The following is a 23,316-nucleotide window of genomic DNA, read 5'->3' as shown; positions in this document are numbered from 1 at the left end:
AGGTTCTCTCATGGATTGGTAACTGGTTAAAAGATAGAAAACAAAGGATAGGAATAAATGGTCAGTTTTCAGAATGGAGAGAGGTAAATAGTGATATCCCTCAGGAGTCTGTTCTGGGACTAGTCCTATTCAGTATATTCATAAATGATCTGGAAAAGGGGTAAACAGTGAGATGGCAAAATTTGTAGATGACACAAAATTGCTCAAGATAGTCAAGTCCCGGGCAGACTGCGAAGAGGTACAAAAGGATCTCTCCAAACTGGGTGACTGGGCAACAAAATGGCAGATGAAATTCAATGTTGATAAATACAAAGTAATGCACATTGGAGAACATAATCCCAACTATACATATAAAATGATGGCAGTTTCAATTGTCTGTTACCACTCAAGAAAGAGATCTTGGAGTCATTGTGGATAGTTCTCTGAAAACATCCACTCAATGTGCAGCAGCATCAGTCAAAAAAAGCAAACAGAATGTTGGGAATCATTAAGAAAGGGATAGATAATAAGACAGAAAATATCACATTGCCGCTATATAACTCCATGGTATGTCCACATCTTGAATACTGTGTGCAGAAGTGGTTGCCCCAGCTCAAAAAAGATATATTGAAATTGGAAAAGGTTTAGAAAAGGGCAGCAAAAATTATTAGGGGTATGGAATGGCTGCCATATGAGGAGAGATGAATAAGACTGGGACTTTTCAGCTTGGAAAAGCAACAAGTAAGGGGGGATATGATAGAGGCCTATAAAATCATGACTGGTGTGGAGAAAGTAAATAAGGAAGTGTTATTTACGTGTCATAACACAGGAACTAGAAGTCACCAAATGAAATTAATAGGCAACAGGTTTAAAACAAAGTATTTTTTCACACAACACACAGTGAACCTGTGGAACTCCTTGCCAGAGGATGTTGTGAAGGTCAAGTTCATAACAGGGTTAAAAAAAGAATTAGATAAGTTCATTGAAAATAGGTCCATCAATGGGTATTATCCAGGATGGACAGGGATGGTGTCCCTAGCCTCTGTTTGCCAGAAGCTGGGAATGGGTGACAGGGGATGAATCACTTAGTGATTATCTGTTCTGTTCGTTCCTTCTGGCATTGGCCGCTGTCGGAAGACAGGATACTGGGCTAAAAGGACCTTTGGTTTGACACAGTATGACTGTTCTTATGTTCTAGTGTCTTCCCTTGATAAAATTAGCATTTGTAATTCAGGGTGTGGCCACACAGCAAAAGCAGTCAGTGGCACCTTTTTTGTTTCAGTCAGCATAGCGGTTCTCAAACTTTGGTAACCCGAGGACCCCAATTTTCATTTAAAATTTTCTGTGGACCCCCCAATCCTCTGCTTATCCCCAGGCCCCGCACCCCCACTCCACCCCAAGAGGAAAGGTGGCGGCAGCATGAGGAAAGGAGGCAGGATGCAATCGCTGAGGCTACTGGAGGATCAAACTAATATGCTCTGGCATATTGTTGAGGTGCAGGAAAGGCACAGACCAACACTGCGGCCCTTGGGCACCCAACCACTCCACCACAGAGGACTGCCTAAGCAACAGAAGGCAGGCATTCAATAAGTTTTGAAGTGCAGTGTGGCCTTGTCCTTCCCTCCTCCCCCACCCCTCCTGGGCTACCTTGGCAGTTATCCCCCTATTTGTGTGATGAATTAATAAAGAATGCATGAACTTGAAACAACAATGAATTTATTGCCTCTGCAAGTGGTGATCGAAGGGGGGAGGAGAGGGTGGTTGGCTTATAGGGTAGTAGAGTGAACCAAGGGGGCTGGTTTTCATCAAGGAGAAACAAACAGAACTGTCACACCATAGCCTGGTCAGCCATGAAACTGGTTTTCAAAGCTTCTCTGATGCGCCACGCGCCCTTCTGTGCTCTTCTAGTCACCATGGTGTCTGGCCGCATGTAATCAGCGGCCAGGCGATTTGCTTCAACTTCCCACCCCGCCGTAAAGTCTCCCCCTTACTCTCACAGATATTGTGGAGCACACAGCAAGCAGTAATAACAATGGGAATATTGGTTTTGCTGAGCTCTAACCGAGTCAGTAAACTGCGCCAGCATGATTTTAAACGTACAAATGCACATTCTATCACCATTCTGCACTTGCTCAGCCTGTAGCTGAACAGCTCCTGACTACTGTCCAGGCTGCCTGTGTACGGCTTCATGAGCCATGGCATTAAGGGGTAGGCTGGGTCCGCAAGGATAACTATAGGCATTTCAACATCCCCAACGGTTATTTTCTGGTCTGGGAATAAAGCCCTTCCTGCAGCTTTTGAAACAGACCAGAGTTCCTGAAGATGCGAGCACCATGTACCTTTTCCGGCCATCCTACGTTGATGTTGGTGAAACGTCCCTTGTGATCCACCAGTGCTTGCAGCACCACTGAAAAGTACCCCTTGTGGTTTATGTACTCGCCGGCTTGGTGCTCCGGTCCCAAGATAGGGATATGGGTTCCGTCTATGGCCCCACCACAGTTAGGGAATCCCATTGCAGCAAAGCCAACCACTATGACCTGCACATTTCCCAGGGTCACTACCCTTGATATCAGCAGATCTTTGATTGCGTTGGCTACTTGCAGCCCCCCACAGTAGATTTGCCCACTCCAAATTGATTCCCGACTGACCGGTAGCTGTCTGGAGTTGCAAGCTTCCACAGGGCTATTGCCATTCACTTCTCAACTGTGAGGGCTGCTCTCATCTTGGTATTCTTGGGCTTCAGGGCAGGGGAAAGCAAGTCAAAGTTCCATGGAAGTGCCTTTACGTATGCAAAAGTTTCACAGTCACTAGGAATCATCCCAGACCCGCAACATTATGCGGTCCCACCAGTCTGTGCTTGTTTCCTGAGCCCCATTAGCGTTCCACCATATGAACCTGCCCCATTAGCACCATGATGCCCACATTGGCAGGGCCCGTGTTTTGAGAGAAGTCCGTATCCATGTCCTCATCACTCTTGTGACCACGCTGCCATCGCCTCCTCGCCTGCTTTTGCAGGTTCTGGTTCTGCATGTAGCGGATGATAATGTGCCAGGTGTTTACAATGCTCATAACTGCCACGGTGATCTGAGCAGACGCCATGCTTGCTGTGGTATGGCGTCTGCAGAAGAGCAGAGTTGCAGGGGAAGCAGTGGTTGGATGACCAGTTTTGCAAACCTACTGCATAGTCTGCTACCAGGACACAACAGGTGAGCGGGCTGCATGCTTGCCGTGGTATGGTGAGACAAGAGCAGCCGAGCAGAGTTGCAGTGGATGCGGCCCTGCGAGACCAGCAGGAGAGCAGAGTGGCAGCAGAAGCGGTGGATGATAACAGTCATATAGAGGACTTGAGAGGTGGATTTATAGCATTAGGAGAGCAGAGTGGCAGCAGAAGCGGTTGTTTGACGATGGTTTGCAGACCTACTGCACCATCTGCTGAAAGCAGTATGGCGCCCGCACAGAAAAAAGGCGCAAAACGATTGTTTGCCCTTGCTTTCATGGAGGGAGGCGTGACTGACGATATGTACCCAAAACCACCCACAACAATGTTTTTGCCCCATCAGGCATTGGGAGCTTAACCCAGAATTCCAATGGGCGGCAGAGACTGCGGGAACTGTGGGATAGCTACCCACAGTGCAACGCGCCAAAAGTCGACGCTAGCCTTGGTACTGTGGGCGCACTCCGCCGACTTAATGCGCTCAGTGGGAACACACACAATCGACTATAAAATCGCTTTCTAAAAAATTGACGTCTATAAATTCAACCTAATTTCGTAGTATAGACCTACTCTGAGATCGGTAACTGAAGCTATGTCCTAAACTGACTTTTTGGATTTAGTTTAAGACCTGTATGAAACATATGACCATTAAATGAAATCATGGCCACAGTTTTACATTAGTATTTAGAAGTTTTGGTCAATACAATATGATTTACTTTAGTCATTTGAAAGAATAAAATAGGATGAATTTTTGAAGTCTGGTGGTCAGTGAGAAATATCTGAAGTCCTCTATGATATTATACATTCCAAAGTTAGAAAATTTTAATTGATTTCTTCCCGTAGCTTTAAAATAAGAACTCATCTGTTTTAAAATGCTGAAGAAAACCTTTTGTTGTGATAATCAAGGTGGGCCATTTCCAGCAGTTAACAGGAACGTCTGAGGAACAGTGGGGGTTGGGGGGTGGGGAATAAACATGGGGAAATAGTTTTACTTTGTATAATGACACATCCACTCCCAGTCTCTATTCAAGCCTAAGTTAATTGTATCCAGTTTGCAAATTAATTCCAATGCAGCAGTCTCTCGTTGGAGTCTGTTTTTGAAGTCTTTTTGTTGTAATATTGTGACCTTTAGGTCTGTAATCAAGTGACCAGAGAGATTAAAGTGTTCTCCAACTGGTTTATGAATGTTATAATTCTTGACATCTGATTTGTGTGCATTTATTCTTTTATGTAGAGACTGTCCAGTTTCACCAATGTACATGGCAGAGGGGCATTGCTGGCACATGATGCATATATCACATTAGTGGATGTGCAGGTGAATGAGCCTCTGATAGTGTGGCTGATGTGATTAGGCCCTATGATGGTGTCCCCTGAATAGATATGTGGGCACAGTTGGCAATGGGCTTTGTTGCAAGGATAGGTTCCTGGGTAAGTGGTTCTGTTGTGTGGTGTGTGGTTGCTGGTGAGTATTTGAAAGAATCAATCCTGAAGCACTTGCATGAGAGGAAAGTGATCAGGAACAGCCAGCATGGATTCACCAAGGGAAGGTCATGCCTGACTAATCTAATCGCCTTTTATGATGAGATTACTGGTTCTGTGGATGAAGGGAAAGCAGTGGATGTATTGTTTCTTGACTTTAGCAAAGCTTTTGACACGGTCTCCCACAGTATTCTTGTCAGCAAGTTAAGGAAGTATGGGCTGGATGAATGCACTACAAGGTGGGTAGAAAGCTGGCTAGATTGTCGGGCTCAACGGGTAGTGATCAATGGCTCCATATCTAGTTGGCAGCCGGTATCAAGTGGAGTACCCCAAGGGTCGGTCCTGGGGCCGGTTTTGTTCAATATCTTCATAAATGATCTGGAGGATGGTGTGGATTGCACTCTCAGCAAATTTGCGGATGATACTAAACTGGGAGGAGTGGTAGATACGCTGGAGGGGAGGGATAGGATACAGAAGGACCTAGACAAATTGGAGGATTGGGCCAAAAGAAATCTGATGAGGTTCAATAAGGATAAGTGCAGGGTCCTGCACTTAGGACGGAAGAACCCAATGCACAGCTACAGACTAGGGACCGAATGGCTAGGCAGCAGTTCTGCGGAAAAGGACCTAGGGGTGACAGTGGACGAGAAGCTGGATATAAGTCAGCAGTGTGCCCTTGTTGCCAAGAAGGCCAATGGCATTTTGGGATGTATAAGTAGGGGCATAGCGAGCAGATCGAGGGACGTGATCGTTCCCCTCTATTCGACATTGGTGAGGCCTCATCTGGAGTACTGTGTCCAGTTTTGGGCCCCACACTTCAAGAAGGATGTGGATAAATTGGAGAGAGTCCAGCGAAGGGCAACAAAAATGATTAGGGGACTGGAACACATGAGTTATGAGGAGAGGCTGAGGGAGCTGGGATTGTTTAGCCTGCAGAAGAGAAGAATGAGGGGGGATTTGATAGCTGCTTTCAACTACCTGAAAGGGGGTTCCAAAGAGGATGGCTCTAGACTGTTCTCAATGGTAGCAGATGACAGAACGAGGAGTAACGGTCTCAAGTTGCAGTGGGGGAGGTTTAGATTGGATATTAGGAAAAACTTTTTCACTAAGAGGGTGGTGAAACACTGGAATGCGTTACCTAGGGAGGTGGTGGAATCTCCTTCCTTAGAGGTTTTTAAGGTCAGGCTTGACAAAGCCCTGGCTGGGATGATTTAACTGGGAATTGGTCCTGCTTTGAGCAGGGGGTTGGACTAGATGACCTTCTGGGGTCCCTTCCAACCCTGATATTCTATGATTCTATGATTTGCTTCAGGTTGGGGGGCTGTCTGTAGGCAAGGACTGGCCTGTCTCCCAAGATTTGTGAGAGTGAGGGTCGTTCTTCAGGAAGGTTGTAGATCCTTGATGATGCGTTGGAGAGGTTTTAGTTGGAGGCTGAAGGTGACGGCTAGTGGCGTTCTGTTGTTTTCTTTTTTAGGCCTGTCCTGTAGTAGGTGACTGCTGGGTACTCTTCTGGCTCTGTCAGTTTGCTTCAGCAGGTGGGTATTGTAGTTGTAAGAATGCTTGATAGAGATCTTGTAGGTGTTTGTCTCTGTCTGAGGGGTTGGAGGAAATGCGGTTGTATCGTAGAGCTTGGCTGTAGACCATGGATTGTGTGGTGTGGTCTGGGTGAAAGCTGGAGGCATGTACGTAGGAATAGCGGTCAGTAGGTTTCTGATATAAGGTGGTGGTTATGTGACCATCGCTTATTAGCACCGTAGTGTCCAGGAAGTGGATCTCTTGTGTGGACTGGACCAGGCTGAGGTTGATGGTGGGATGGAAATTGTTGAAATCAGGGTGGAATTCCTCAAGGGCTTCTTTTCCGTGGGTCCAGATGATGAAGATGTCATCAATGTAGCGCAAGTAGAGTAGGGGCATTAGGGTACGAGAGCTGAGGAAGCGTTGTTCTAAGTCAGCCATAAAAATGTTGGCGTACTGTGGGGCCATGCGGGTACCCATAGCAGTGCCGCTGATTTGAAGGTATTCATTTTGTCCTCACCCACAACTATTTCACATTTGTGGACAGTCACAAAGTCCAGCCACCAGGTTTGTCGTGACATTATTGGGGATACTGTTCCTGACGGCTTGTAGTCCATCTTTGTGTGGAATGTTGGTGTAGAGGGCTTCTATATCCATAGTGGCCAGGATGGTGTTTTCAGGAAGATCACCGATGGATTGTAGTTTCTTCAGGAAGTCAGTGGTGTCTCGAAGGTAGCTGGGAGTGCTGGTAGCGTAGGGCCTGAGGAAGGAGTCTACATAGCCAGACAATCCTGCTGTCAGAGTGCCAATGCCTGAGATGATGGGGCGTCCAGGATTTCCAGTTTTATGGATCTTGGGTAGCAGATAGAATACCCCTGGTCGGGGTTCCAGGGGTGTGTCTGTGCGGATTTGTTCTTGTGCTTTTTCAGGGAGTTTCTTGAGCAAATGCTGTAGTTTCTTTTGGTAACCCTCAGTGGGATCAGAGGGTAATGGCTTGTAGAAAGCGATGTAGGAGAGCTGCCTAGCAGCCTCTTGTTCATATTCCGACCTATTCATGATGACGACAGCACCTCCTTTGTCAGCCTTTTTTATTATGATGTCAGAGTTGTTTCTGAGGCTGTGGATGGCATTGTGTTCTGCACGGGTGAGGTTATGGGGCAAGTGATGCTGCTTTTCCACAATTTCAGCCAGTGCACGTCGGCGGAAGTACTCTATGTAGAAGTCCAGTCTGTTGTTTCGACCTTCAGGAGGAGTCCACCTAGAATCCTTCTTTTTGTAGTGTTGGTAGGGAGGTCTCTGTGGATTAGTATGTTGTTCAGAGGTGTGTTGGAAATATTCCTTGAGTCAGAGACGTCAAAAATAGGATTCTAGGTCACAACAGAACTGTATCATGTTCGTAGGGGTGGAGGGGCAGAAGGAGAGGCCCCGAGATAGGACAGATTCTTCTGCTGGGCTAACAGTATAGTTGGATAGATTGACAATATTGCTGGGTGGGTTAAGGGAACCATTGCTGTGGCATGTAGTAGTTTAGATAGTTTAGTGTCCTTTTTCTTTTGTAGAGAAGCAAGGTGTGTGTTGTAAATGGCTTGTCTAGTTTAGTTTTTCCCCATGTTTATTCCCCCCCGCCCCCACTGTTCCTCAGAGGTTCCTGTTAACTGCTGGAAATGGCCCACCTTGATTATCACTACAAAAGGTTTTCCTCCCCCCCGCTTTCCTGCTGGTAATAGCTCGTCTTACGTGATCACTCTCCTTACAGTGTGTATGATAACACCCATTTTTGCATGTTCTGTGTGTATATAAATCTCCTCACTGTATTTTCCACTGAATGCATCCGATGAAGTGAGCTGTAGTTCACGAAAGCTTATGCTCAAATAAGTTGGTTAATCTCTAAGGTGCCCCAGTACTCCTTTTCTTTTTGCGAATACAGACTAACACGGCTGCTACTCTGAAACCTGTCTTTATAGCCATAGCCAAGAAGATTGGGTTTCACAAAATACCTAGTAATTAGCAAAAGGTAAAGGATGGGAGGCCAGGAACTTGGATTAGAGGCTAAGCAGTATGTACAAAATGGATGAAATGAGCATAAGAAAAAATATTTTAACACATAGTGCAGCAACTTGATGTGATTACCACTCATGCAATGGAGTAAGATTCCTCTGCATGGTTGCTGAAAGATTCAGAGCAAAGTCATTTTCTACTGTATCCAGATTAGGCTGATGAGTTATAGTAAAACAAAATGTATACGAGTTCAGAGAATATAGTCTCTGGACTGTGTGGTGATAGTGTCTCACTCTCTGCCCACATACTCTCCATAGGCTGTTTGGCCTCAGCTAAGTTTCTCCAGCCATAGACTGGAGCAAACTTCAGTTCTTTTGTGAATGATGGTCCCTGAATTCCGCTGAGGGTTGTACACATGCACAATGCATCCAGAGCTGGAGAATTTGGAAGTAGCAGAGTCTGTTGGTTCACACTTGCGCCCTTGCTCTGCCTCATGGTTTCGTCCAAAGATAAAGGGTGGAGCAGACCAACTGCGCACTCAGTTCCTTCTCACTTCCATGTAGTCTGAGTTGGAGCTGCTAGTGTCCTCTTGTTTCTGATGCACTTTGGGGTGGGGGGGGAAACGGCACCTGTTTTTAGAGTTGTACATAATTCTTTTTGTTGTTTTTATTGTAGTTTTAGTGTTTAGTAATAGTTTTAGAAATTAAGAGACTTTGGGAACACTGTTTTCTGAGGTCCTCCCCCAGCACCCATTCCTGGATACTGGATTATGCCAAAGACGCCTGTGTTCAAGATCTGTGCCTCCTGCCCACGTTCATTCTCGGTCAGTTATGAGCACCAGTGCTGTCCTTACTACTTGGGAGAAGCCCAGGTGCAGTATCTGCCTCTCCTTCCCAAGCTGTACCCGGGAAGTTCAGGCTCTCCGCCTCAAGAAGTACCTCATGGCGGTTGCCATGAGACTACAGTCAGATTGAGGCTGGGGATCCTTCCATACATTGGCCTGAGAAACCCAGGACTATGCCTCTGACCACAGAGATGGAGTCCAGTTCCACCAGTACCAGTATTGTGGACCCCATGCCAGGGTCTAGTCATGAGATAAGGAAGCATGCACATAAACATGGCAGTAAGTCTTTCTCCAGGCCGAAGAAGAACAATGGGTCTTCCATGAGTTCCAGCGATGGACGAGCAGCACATTCCAAGGCTCATAAGAGGTCTCTCAGACTGGTGGATCCACCAGTCTTGTTCACTGAGCGTTGTATGCCTTCCAAGTTGTCACCCCCTAAGTCAAGGGAAGCATTGGTTCCGTAGTAGCCCTCCAGTTCTGCCTTTGGAGCGTGTGGTGCTAAGGAGGTTGGAGTCTGTGCTCAGGCCCTGTGAACTTTTTTGCTCTGGGGGAAATGAGATCCCCATGCTCTCCTACCCTGGATGTACCTCACTTGAATCGGGCTTCCACCCACTCTCCTATGGTTCATATGGTTCCGGTCATTGGAACTGGGCTCTGACTTAGCATCATTGGAGGACTTGAATGGAGCACAGGGGCTGCTTCTGCCGTACCGCTGATGTGACTACCCTCCTATTCTGCCAACTCAGTGGCAGTACCCTCCCTTTCCCCAACAGAGGTGCCACTGGTATCCCACTCTGTGGAGCCCTCCACAGCATCTGCCGGATCAGTCTTGTTGGCTGTACTGCGGATCCTGGCCTTAATATCCAGCTTCAGAGCCTTCCCGTTCAGCAAGAGAGGATTCATCCCTCTGCCTGCTTTGGGTATCCCCAAATAGGCATTCACAACCAGTTTTGGAGGATGAGCCACTTAGTCCAGCTTTGATGGTACCACCAGAATAGATGCTGCTGTGTTCTTGGTTCTTGGCTGTGTTCTTGGCCCCATCGCTGTTGGATGACATTTGTCAGTTCCAGGACCTCTCATGCAAGGTGGCTGAGGACCTCAGTGTTCCACTGGAGGAAGTACAGGGCAAACAGCATCAGGTTCTTGACATACTGCATGCCTCGGTACTGACCAGTGTTGCTCTACCAGTCAATGATGTCATACTTCAACCAGCTCAAACTGTTTGGCACACCCCAGCCACTTGTGCATCCACTCCAAGGGGGAAGAGAAGAGGTACTATATATACCAGCGAAGGAGTCTGAGTTTCTGTTCTCTCACCCTGCACCTAGTTCCCTCATGATACAGACAGTGACAGAGGGGCCAAGCAGAAACGCCCATGCTCAATTCCGGCAGACAAGCAGTGGAAGCGACTGGATTTTCTGGAGCACAAGGTTTTCTCGTGGTCCAGTTTTGGTTTTCTAACTACCAGGTGGTATTGGCTAAATATGACTTTCTGAGTTACAGCAAATTGGAGGACTTTACAGACAAGCTTTCCCAGCAAGATTTTGCCAGTTTTCAGGCTATCTTGGAGAGCAAGCTGGTCGGGGAAACTTCATGCTCAATGGCCACGAGAGTTGTCATGTGGAGGAAATCATGGCTGCATTCATCTGATTTCCACAAGGAGCTACAGCGTATCAGAGTGGACCTCCCATTTGATGAGTCTCACCTATTCAATCAGAAGACCGACATTTTCCTCCACTCTCTCAAAGATTCCAGAGCCACTCCATGTTCTCTGGGTATCTACACATCTGCATCCAAAGGAAAATTCTTCTGTCCGCCACCTGAACAACGGTTCAGAAGTCCGCACTTCTTCCAGCAACCCTACAAACCTCCTCACAAGCAGCAGAAGACTCACTGATCCTGTCCTCCAGGTATGTCGTCACAATCTTCAGCATCACATGCTCAATCCTCTCAGAAGCAATATTTCCGAGCGTACCTAAACTTTCCCCCAAACTCCTAAAACAACTGGTTTTCAACTTGAAAATGCAACAAGATTAATTTTTATGTTTTGCTGGAGTATTTAAGTATGTAGAACTGGTATGTAACTACTAAGTATTCTTACTATAAAACTGCTCATTCTTAATGTGAAAGATGCCACGTCAAGATTTTATAAAGCCATAACTTTTTAATCTTTTCTCAAACAACTTTTCTCATTGGGGGGGAAAAATCTAGTTCTAGTGTAATTTTTTTTCAACTGGTTTTTCTTTTTTTCTTTTTCTTTTTCTTTTTTTTTTTTTGGTGGTGATTTTTGTATTCATCACCTATGTTGTTTCATCAGAAGCTGACTTTGTCACTTCTCTTTAAAGGTGATTGGGGGGAAAAGCGTGTTTGGATAATAGTCTAGTTTTTGCACACAGTTATAACTACCTCAAGTACGGAAGTTAAGATTCAGCAGGTAATTATGAAACTATTTTGATATGTTGGTCATTCAAACTACTTCATTTGTTCAACTGCATGCATACATACATACATACATACATACATACATACATACATACCATGAATTTGCTAGGGCAATATTATATAATCTGGCCCTACCAAATTCATGGTCCATTTTGATCAATTTCATGGCCAGAGGGTTTTAGAATTGGTCAATTTCACGTTTTCAGATGTTTACGTCTGAAATTTCATGGTGTTGTAACCGTGGAGGTCCCAACCCAAAAGGTACCCAGAGATGGGTCTGATCCCTCCCACCCCCAAGAGCAGCCATGCAGGGGAAGGACAAGTCCTGTTCCTCTCCAGTCCCACTGGAACTCGCAGCTAGGAGCCTCCAGCTGGGGTCCTCTCAGCAGCATGGGAGAGATCAGATTTCACAGTCCGGGACACGTTTTTCACGGCCATGAAATTGATAGGGCTCTACATATATAGTAGGAAAGGGATTAGAAATTGTTCTCAAATGAAATGAATGAAGATTAACTACACAAATCTGTTGAATATTGAACATAATATTTCTTAATGTCTAGTCTCCTTTTTTTTATTTATTCTTAAATTGATGGAAATTTTTTTGTCAGTCTGAGGTGATGTAACGTAATGGGTAGCAGTGATTCTAAAGTTTAGTCAGAAGAGCTGGGACAAAAAGTTTTTCCAACTCAGTAATATTGCTGATGACCCAGGTAGTCAAGTAAGGACACAGCAAACCAGCTGATAGTGCCTGGGATTAACTTCAGTGTCTAATATTGCATATGCTTCTGTCCATGTCAGTTTTGTCATTCAATAAGATGGCGTTGCATTCTGATTGAATTGTCTTAATCTTGAGCATACTTTTTTGGCTTAGTTCATTATGGTATCTTTACCCAAGTGTATGGTGATTTATAGCTACACAGTTTTATTTGCTTGATTCTTGTAACATTATAGATTGTAACCTGAAGTGAAATACTGGAGTTTAATTTCTAATTACCATAAGGGATTAGATGCACCACTAAACAGTAGAAATCAGGCTGCCATTATTCAGAAAACATGAAACATATATGTTTTAAAACCCAGACAAGTACTTGACTACTATAAGAAGTTATGTAACATTTTGAGTTGTGTGTTCTGTTTACAACACTCATGTTCCACTTTATAAGGCACTTCAGCAGTTTCCTCATCTCCTGCTGTTGACTCCAATGTTAAGGCCCACAAAGACAGCAGTCAACCAGAAATATTAACAAATCATAATATAAATGAATGGGTGGTTGTTTTTCAACAACATTGGATGAAGAAAGCTTAAAATTACTGGCACAGACAATTCTTCATTCGTTTGGCACGAGTATTCAGGCTAAAGAACTTTTTTGCGAAAACCAAGATTTTTAAGCTAGCCGAATAAGACCATTGAGAAATGAAAATAGCAAGTAACATTTGCTTATTGTATTACTTGCTTAACAAACAGATGGATTTTCTTTTGTTGCAAAGGTAACTTCCTTTTAGTATGTAAACAATCTCTCACTAGTGCTATATTCATGATAATGTATTCGGTATTTTTTAAGTGTTTGGCATAATTATACTATTAAATGCCATACTTTTGTTATGGGAACGAGTTAAAAAGCCATAATCTTTCTAATTCAAATCAGTTGCATAGTATGGAATAGAAAGGAAGTTGCAGTTTAGTAAAATACATTCTACTCTAAGAAAAATCAGTTCACTTTAGGAAACAGAATGTGCACTAGGAAAAAAGGAAAACAAGGCATTTTAGTGTCAAGTGTGAAGTAAGCTCCTTAGGGCCAGGCAAGGACCTTAGTGTTTACCTATAAAGTATTTTATATACCCGTAATACTCTGATGTAAGTTTTTAAGGTATTGAATGAGGGGATAAGTATACACGCTCTGTGTCTGGTGTTAGGATAAAGTTCTCAAAAGTAGTGCATGGTATTGGATATTATTTTCATGTAGCCATTTGTATATATCGCTGCACTGATGCTTAGTATTTGACATGGTGTGGTACAGTTAACTGCAGTGTTGTTAGGATTTTTGTGGTGGCTGCCAAGTTAAGACAGGTTTTATTTCTGGTTTTAGACCTGTTTTTATTGACATTTGTTTTGAGTGTGTTCACCTATTTTTATTCACTTTTGTTAAATAGATGTCTGATTTGTTTGCCTATAAAAGGTTCTAGACTGACTGGACGCTCCCTTTGAAAATAAAGACAGTTTTTCAGCAGGATAGGTGCCGCTCTCATATATTGCCTACTGACTTTCCTGCTCTTTCTCCAAAGCCCCTCCCTGGTCCTTACTGGCTGCTTTTTTCTCCCATCAATGTCTACTTCTTGTGGCACTCTCCGTAGACTTGCAAGTCTTTATTTCCAAGGCAAAAATGCAGGGCTTGTAAATGTTTTCATATTGCTACTCTCTAATCTTGTTCCCTTACATAGGTCCTTGTTTTGTTTTGCAGTGCTAGTGTTCAGATAAAAGAAGATTAGCATACATTGAACTGCAGAGTCAGTTAAATGTGACCTATATGCACGGTACAGTACAATAGCTCATGTACTATACTCCATAGCTAGGCATTCCTGATTAATGGTAATATATATGGGTATAATTAGAACAAAGAAATAAATGGTGGAATACTAACAAAACATGAAGTATTATCAGAAGCTAATAAATCAACGTTTGATTATAGCAGAACTAAAACTGGGCATTAGACCAGCATCACTCACTACTGCTCATTGAACAAATGAGAACCTACATAACAAACGTTTGTACGTTTTCTCTTAAACTTAATTATAATTCCAAGGGTTGGAAACATTTGGAATTTCATCCTTTTGTTCAACTCCACAGACCTTACACTTCTCTCAATGTTTTCATTGTATCTCTGATCAAAGCTTGGTGATTTTAAAAGAAATTTAAATATAGTTTATAACATCTCCCTAACATTACAGGCGCAAAGAATAAACAATGAAATTATTTTAAAAATTAAATTAAAATCTCCTTTTGGGGCCTAATCCTGCAAATTGGGAATCAAGGCAGTTCAGAACCTCCTTGAAAGGGTAGTACTGCTATGTTCATTTGGTACTCAAATTCTTATTGAAATAACCCAAGAAAATAGGAAGTGACACTTAGGTTTTCTCTGTGATAAGGTAAAACCAAATGGGGGCCATCTATTAGATCTGTTAGGATTCTCTGATGATAAAGTGTTTGAATTTGAGTGGAAGGAAGGGTTTACTAAACACAGTGTTTGAAGTTGGATGTAATTTCTTTCTGTATTTTTCACTTTGGTTCTGAAAAGGCAAACTTCTGTGTTGGGGAAAGTGCAGTTAACATAAGCAAAAATTGCACAGCTGCTAGATGCACAATAGTACTAACTTAGTAATTGTATAAGCATTGAAAATTGTCATGCAACTAGTATGAGATGAATATAATGGGGAGTCCTTTTCCGAATGTTTCAGTTAGAAACACAGGAAGTTCCGTTGAGCTGTTTCCTGTCTTTATATTAAAAATCTGTTTTTCCTCAGCTTTAATACTCCCAATGAGTAGCTAACTATGAATATAAATTTGTCAATTTACAGTTGAGGTACTGCCCAGCTCATAAGAACGTCTATATATTGACACGAAAATCTAACTTTACTTTTTTTTTTTTTTTTTTAATCAGAGCACAACAATGGAAGAAACAGCTATATGGGAACAACACACAGTGACTCTTCACAGGGTAAGTTATTACAACAATTAATTCTGTATGCATAACTCAGGATACTGGCAGCTTTTGAAAACAATAGAAAAGAGCCAGATGTCAGGAAGCAAAAGAAAAGGAAACTGGTTTGTCACATTACTTTGTTTAAAATTAGAATTGTTGTAAATTCTCTGCTCAAATAGTAGTTATTGGTAAAACTTGCCAAGATGACAACTTTTTGCTGAGTCACTCTTGAGCTTGCCTAAGTTTTTTAGGTAACTTTTTTGTGCATATCCCCATGCAACTGAAAATTATGCTGAAGTGTATTTCATGCATTGCAAAGCTAAAAGAGTTTTAGCAGTATAACTGTGTAATTTAAACATAAAAATGTTAAATCTAAATAGAATAAAATTTCACAAATAAAAATTTCTGTTTGAAAATAGTTTCTACAAACCTGTACTTCTGAGACACATAATTTAACCGTGTTCTGACCAGAATTGGCTAGAAATTTTGTGTTTGAGGCCTCAGTCATCTGCTTGTGGTGACCTGTAGTAGGCAGAGATCACTTTTTTATAAATTGTCACACTGTCTGGAGTGGCTCACGTTTGAGTGTGCCTATCTCAGGGCAGACTGTCAGAAAACAGGACAGACACCCCAAGCTGGTGGTGTGTTCTATACTTCCGTTTCACCATGCCAGTGACAAATGTGATCTTCTGGATCACAATACCAGTCTTACCATGGAGTCACACACAGACCCCTTAGACTCTCCAGTCTATCTTGCCACCCAGACAAACTGGACTTTTATGATAAAAGGTCACTTAAACCAAAAATCACACCACATCAGGTTGCTCCCGGTTCCCAGAGACCAGTCCCTTACTACTCTAGATCTTACACCAAAGAGAATGCTGGTAGCCAATTCCATACTAAACTAACTAAACATTTATTAGCTAAGAAAAGGAAATAAGAGTTATTGAGAGGTTAAAGCAGGTAAAAATATATGTACAGGTGAGCCACAGTTTGTAATGCCAAATGTTGGCAGTGATGTAATAACCTGCCAGTTTCCCAAAAGTCTGTCTCTGGGGACCTCTGCTTAGCATCTGGTACACTTCCCTGTAAGAGTCCAGAGATCCAGGATCTTTCCTTGAATCCATACTTAGAGCTTCTTCAGAAAACGAGTGTCGCTATCCACATGGGCTTTTCCTATGATGTTGGAGAGCAGGGTGGATTTGATTTAAATCATGAGTTAAATCACTGGTCAAGAAGACTCGATTTAATTATGGATTTCTACATAAAAGTGCATTCTTGTTGGTTGTTACCAATCTGAAGATCCTGAATGTTCAGGCATGTTCCTTTCATCATCTTCAACACAACTTCCTCCTGAGAAGGAACACTTCTCATGATATTGTTTCATTGGGGCAACTAGGCCTTGCATTTCTTTGTTGCACTGTTTGCATTTTGCATGCATGCCTTTTCTTACCCATAAGTAGAGGAAGTTCATTAAAATATTCCCAAGCTGGGTCTCTTACGGCCTGCTGCCATTATGGGTTTTCCATTCTAGTGAGAGAATGGTATGGTAGATCTCAAATCAATGAAGGCTACACTCAGAAAGACCTCAAGACGTCTGGAATATGCTGCTTAAACAGTTTCACTTTTGTTTCTACTGCCTCTCCCTCCCTTCTCACATTTATCTGCAGACATCTTCTCCCTGTCCAGATCTATTCCACCCCCCAACTATCTTCTATTCATTGGATGTTTTGAAACTTTGCACTTTAGAGAGAGGTAAGGGATTGACTCTGTGTACACAAATTTGCAGAGGGACAATAGGAATGAGGTCTGTTATTTCTCATATATACACATTTTTGATGTTAAAAAGCGTGTTATCTCTGGAGTCACAAATCTACAGTTTGAGAACTGCAAAACTAAGCCTCTCTGATGGTATCTTCTACACTGAGCACTGAGTCCCGTTGGGTAGATAGAAAGATTAACCTAAATAATCTATACAGAAGCCCCTGGAACTCCATAAGATTGGGTTCCTAATCCATGAACTATTGGAACTCATTAACAAAAAATTTCTTAAACATTACATGAATATATTGTCTCATACTATAGAATTAGAATTTATAATCCCTATTCCATGATGACACATCTTTGAGCTATAATGTGTCTTAATTAAAACCATCTTTAGATAGGTTTTTTTCTCAAAAAGCATTTTATCAAAAAATCCGATTTAAATTAAAAAAAAGTCATTCATTTTTATCCTCCCTGATGGAGAGTAAGGAAGGCATTTTGAGTGTTTTGACCTCCGATCATCACACACAATCTTCTTAGCGCATGCGCAACATGCCTCAGGTGGCGCACGTGACCAGGATTCATCACTGAATTTGGTCTGCTGGTTGGATCATTGGCTTCCTTGGCTTGGGCTGGCTACTGTTGGGGAGTGCAATGTGAAGGCTGATCCATGCCGCCCCCCCCCCCCCCAAACTGATCACTTGCTTTGAAATTAGCACTTTTCTGTTAAATTTCTTCATTACATTCCATAAGGCTTCTTCCTTGTTTGATAGGTTATTTAGCTACAGGCGTATACACAATGTAAATGTTTACTACTACATTATACACATAATTAACAAGTTCACACATGATTAATAACAAAATGACTTAATTCTATGTAATTTTTAAATTGATTGGACTTCAGTATCAATCAACACACATTTTGATTACATCCTTTTAATGCTGTGACATTAAAAACAATTCACTAATGCAATATTTTATCTAATATCAGCTTTGATTATGTAGATCTTTCAAGTAAAAAAACAACTCCTCTTGAACCTTTCTCTAGCACTAATATGGTCTAATGGATTCCCACCATCCTGTACTAATAAAGGGTTTATAGTGCACCGTTTGCCCCACATGCATACTTTACAAGACATTGGGTTTGCCTCTGGAGAAAGTATGCATATTAGGATTACATGTATACTTCAGGCTGGCTGACTTTTGCTTCAGTCTGCTCTGCAGCTGAGAACTAATCCTCTTCCAAAGCAGCATCATAGTGTCAAGACTAGTTCTAAACTTTTGTTTCTTAAATTTGATTCCATTGTTACATTGCTGCTGATCTACAGAATGTGTTCTGAACCTCTGGGGGAAATTGTGAAGATGAAAGATGGAAAAGGACCTGAAGAACGTAGTTGTTAAAGTGGAAAAGATAGTGAAGTCAAGAAATAAAGAGAGGAGGACAGAAAGGGGCAATAGACACAGATTGATAAATTAGACTTGAGTGTAATAAGTTTAGGGGAAAAAATGTTAAAATTGGGAGTGTGTATGGATCATAGTACTGAAACCTGTTACCTTCCAAAATAGATGAATAAAATGATGATGAAATTGTTAGAGGGTGATACTAGCCCTTTAAGAGGGAAGAAGCCAGTGTGCCTGTGACTTATCAGCTAACCCCCAACTCGGCTTAAAAGAGGGCTCCTGGGCCCTAGAGCCAGGACAGACCTGATCAGTCAGAACCTTCTTAGAATATGGACTGAAGCAGTGTCTACATTACAAGTGCTATAGCAGCACAACAGCATAGATTCTTCCTACATCACCGGAAGGGTGATATCTAGGTCAACAGAAGAATGCTTCCTTTGACTTAGCTACATCTACACTAGAGGTTAGGTCAGCTTAATTATGTCACTTGCTGAAATACATTTTTTACACCCAATAGTGAAGTAGCTAGGTCAATGTAAATTATAAGGTAGACCAGGCCTGAGTCAGTCATGAAAAAGGCAGATCAGAGCTGCTTGAGAGTGAGATTGGCAGGTGAGAGCTGCCAGAGACTGGAAATAAGCTGTAGGTGGGTCCTGGGGAAAGGCTGAAGGCAGGAGATCAGGAAGAGGGGTTTGCCAGTTGACCACCCCAAGCCGGAGAGCCAGGGCTCAGAGGCTGAAGGCCAGAGAGCAGCAGCAAGAGTCATCTGCTGACTTACTTTATGACGGGGAGCCAAAGCTGAAGGCTGGAGAGAGCTTAAAGCCAGCGCAGAGGCTTACCATTTGAATCTCTGTGGAGAGTTGGAGCCAGGAGAGGGTGAACTCCCAGCACAGAAGTTGTGGGGTTTCCAACTAGGAAAAATTGGATTGCATTCCAGCAGGAGAGTACAAATGAAGAGCTCAGGTGTGGTGGATGCTGCCGGAGTGTGCTATGTGGGGCATATAGAGACTAGAAGATGTGGATTTTAAAGACTGTATACATTGGCTCTGAGAAAAAGACTGTTTTGGGACTTTTGTTATGGACTTTTTTGCAATAGATTTGTGTAATAAACTGAACCGAAAGAGGAGTGGTAAGGAGCAGAAAGAGCCTGGTGTGGAATTAGTGAGGACTCTGAAGGAGGGAAACTAATGCAGGTGCACTTGTTCAGCAGCAGCCCTACAGCTGGAGGTTGTCCCAGGAAGGGGCTGCCCTATGATACAGATATACGTATGTATGTGCCTCTTGATTACTAGTTCAAATATCGCTCAAGCTGGTAGTGACTGAAAGTTGTGAACGTCTGATATTTAGTGTGTGACGGGTTGCCACCCTCCCCCTCTGGGGTGCCACCTGATGCCACTGAGCCCGCCGGTTCTGCCAATCTGGGTCCCCTGACAATGAGATCAGCTCTGCATGGGAAGACTCAGCTCAGGAATTGATCAACACTCAAGTGCATGCCCCCTTCGGAACGTAAATCTAAAATTGTATTGTCTTGTACTGCACAGAAATCTGTACAGTGTGTGCTCATGAAATCTGCCCCCCCCCCCATGTGGAGGAAGATATGCACAGCTTTTTGCTTCCCTCCCACCCCCAGTTATGAACTCAACAAACTGGTTTCAGAATAATCAAAAACAAATTTATTAACTACACAAGAAAGATTTTAAGTGATTATAAGGGTTAGCAAACAGATCAAAGCAGATTACCTTAGTAAATAAACAAAAAACGCAAACTGAGTTTAACGCACTAGATAGGATATAAATTAGCAAATTCTAACCCTGAGTGATAAACTGGCTGGCAGATTCTTCAGGCACAAGTTGCCTTGGCCTTTCCAGGTTTTCATACAAAGGCTAAAGATCCTTCTAGTCTGGGACCACCACTTCCCACAGTTCAGTCCTTGTCCCTCAGGTGTTTCTAGGTATGTTGTTGCAGGGAGAGTGAGGTATCCTCATGATGCCATTTATCCCACTTTTATATCTTCTTCCCACTTGCTGGAAAGCTCTTTTGCTGTGACCTGCGTCAAACAGTTCCCATTGTGTAGGGCTGTCTCTGAGAGGTTTCTATTGTACACAGTTCCTGGGGTAATCCTTGCGCTTGTATGCATTTCCTCAGTAAGACCTTAACCTTTCGCCTTGTTCTTGGGCGTCTGGGTGAGGAGGCTATGGAACTTGGGGAGGAGGGCAGTGGGTTACACAGGGGCTGTAGCGGCGGTCTGTGCTCCTGCTGCCTTTCCTGCAGCTCAGCCATACGCTGGAGCATATGAGTTTGATCCTCTAGCATCCTCAGCATTGAATCCTGCCTCCTCTCATCATGCTGCCGCCACCTTTTCAGCTTCAGCCCTCTCTTCAGCCCGCCACTTCTCCTCCCGGTCATTTTGTGCTTTCCTGCACTCTGACATCGTCTGCCTCCATGCATTCGTCTGTGCTCTGTCAGTGTGGGAGGACAGCATGAGCTCAGAGAACATTTCATCACGAGTGCATTTTTTTCGCCTTCTAATCTTCGCTTGCCTCTGGGAAGGAGAAGATCCTGTGATCCTTGAAACACATGCAGCTGGTGGAGGAAAAAAGGGACAGTGGTATTTAAAAAGACCTATTTTATAGAACAATGGGTACACTCGTTAACAGCAAGGTTTACTGTGAAAATTACATACATAGCACATGTGCTTTCGTTACAAGGTTGCATTTTGCCTCCCCCCCACCGCGTGGCTAGCCCCCTCCCCGTGGCTAACAGCACGGAACATTTCTGTTCAGCCACAGGCAAACAGCCCAGCAGGAACGGGCACCTCTGCATGTTTAAGAAAAGCACCCTATTTCAACCAGGTGACCACGAATGATTTCACTCTCCTGAGGATAACACAGAGAGATAAAGAACGGATGTTGTTTGAACGCCAGCAAGCATACACTGCAATGCTTTGTTCTACAGTGATTCCCGAGTATGTGCTACTGGCCTGGAGTGGTAAAGTGTCCTACCATGGTGGACGGAATAAGGCTGCCATCCCCAGAAACCTTTTGCAAAGGCTTTGGGAGTATATCCAGGAGAGCCACGAATGTGAGGGCAAATTAATCATTAAACATGCTTGCTTTTAAACCATGTATAGTATTTTAAAAGGAACACTCACTAGAAGTCCCTTCTCCGCCTGGCGGGTCCGGGAGGCAGCCTTGGGTGGGTTCGGGGGGTACTGGCTCCAGGTCCAGGGTGAGAAACTGTTCCTGGCTGTCGGGAAAAGCGGTTTCTCCGCTTGTTTGCTGTGAGCTATCTACAACCTCCTCCTCCTCATCATCATCTTCCTCGTCCCCAAAACCTGCTTCCGTGTTACCTCCATCTCCATTGAAGGAGTCAAACAAAACGGCTGGGGTAGTGGTGGTTGAACCCCCTAAAATGGCATGCAGATCATCTTAGAAGCGGCATGTTTGGGGCTCTGACCCGGAGCGGCCGTTCGCCTTTCTGGTTTTCTGGTAGGCTTGCCTCAGCTCCTTAAGTTTCACGTGGCACTGCTTCGGGTCCCTGTTATGGCCTCTGTCCTTCATGCCCTGGGAGATTTTGATAAATGTTTTGGCATTTCGAAAACTGGAACGGAGTTCTGATAGCACGGATTCCTCTTCCCCATACAGCGATCAGATCCCGTATCTCCCGTTTGGACCATGCTGGAGCTCTTTTGCGATTCTGGGACTCCATCATGGTCACCTCTGCTGATGAGCTCTGCATGGTCACCTGCAGCTTGCCATGCTGGCCAAACAGGAAATTGAAATTCAAAAGTTCGCAGTTCTTTTCCTGTCTACCTGGCTAGTGCATCTGAGTTGAGAGTGCTGTCCAGAGTGGTCACAATAGAGCACTCTGGGATAGCTCCCAGAGGCCAATACCGTCTAATTGCATCCACAGTACCCCAAATTTGACCCAGCAAGGCCGATTTCAGCGCTAATCCCCTTGTCGGGGGTGGAGTAAGGAAATTGATTTTGAGTCCTTTAAGTCGAAAAAAAGGGCTTCATTGTGTGGATGGGTGCAGGGTTAAATTGATTTAACACTGCTAAATTCGACCTCAACTCCTAGTGTAGACCAGGGCTTAGAATGATACCTCAAGAGACATACTTTGTACAAAACATATCCTAATTACATGACAGTGGTGAATATTGGGGTGTCAAGGTATTACAGAGTGGTCTAGCTTACATAATATGCATGACTCTTTTTGGCAGTCTTACCACAGAGTGAAAAATGGAATAGTCCACAAAGAATGAACGGTCTTTTCAGGCCTAGAGATGGATTTCTCTCAGAATGTTCCAGGTACATTAGCACAGCAATTTGATCAAGTTTGTGTTGTCACTTTCATTGCTGTGGATATGTAGGAGTTCATTTTCCAGTGCTCTCAGTCTATAACATTTCATTCAGTTCTTATTTCAAAAAATAAAACTATTCCAGGTAGTTGAATGTGATAAGGTAAGGTGATCTTTACTTCTTGGGGTTTGGGTCCAAATCCTGGTGAGGTTATGAGTGAATTCATATTTTAGATCATTCCCCATGAAACAAACCCATAGTGAGCTTCCTTCAGTTTTGTTGTCTGGGGCACTGTCAATAGCTATGAACATTAAAAAAAAATACTGAGTGACATACAGGAAGGCAGTCATGCAGGGCAGAATGCTGTTTTTATGTGCCTCTGAATTTAGCTTTCACTATCAACCTCAGGGCAATGAAGTGCTGGTGCTGCCCTTCCTAAAGTTCTATTTATTTATCCAAAAGACCTGGAGGAGCTTTGCCTTTTTGGAAATGGCTCATTAATAGAGTGACAGCACTATACTAAATATATAAAACTTGATAATGTTCCTGCTTGATATCAAAGTGCCATTTTAGTAGGTGTTCATGCTTTCTACACAATGTTAAAGTTGTTGGACGCTTCGCATTTTCCAGAATGACATGTCTGTGGTTCTGTCCTGTGTGCTTACTGTTCTACCTGCTAA

General features: G+C 43.4%; 1 protein-coding gene across 8 annotated transcripts in view; it reads left to right on the top strand.

The window, feature by feature from the left end:
• The window catches only part of TJP1 (tight junction protein 1), a 308,695-nt gene that overhangs the window by 193,908 nt on the left and 91,471 nt on the right, over window positions 1-23,316 (top strand). For all 8 annotated transcript variants that reach the window (XM_073303700.1, XM_073303698.1, XM_073303696.1 and 5 more), the window contains one exon: window positions 15,128-15,184. In XM_073303700.1, coding sequence (XP_073159801.1) covers window positions 15,128-15,184 — 57 coding nt within the window. The remainder of the gene's footprint in view (window positions 1-15,127; window positions 15,185-23,316) is intronic.

This window comes from Lepidochelys kempii, chromosome 10 (assembly GCF_965140265.1).
Source record: "Lepidochelys kempii isolate rLepKem1 chromosome 10, rLepKem1.hap2, whole genome shotgun sequence".
In the NCBI taxonomy this organism is placed as follows: Eukaryota; Metazoa; Chordata; order Testudines; family Cheloniidae; genus Lepidochelys; species Lepidochelys kempii.
Note: the sequence above shows the minus strand (reverse complement) of the source record. Positions and strands in the feature narration are given on the sequence as shown.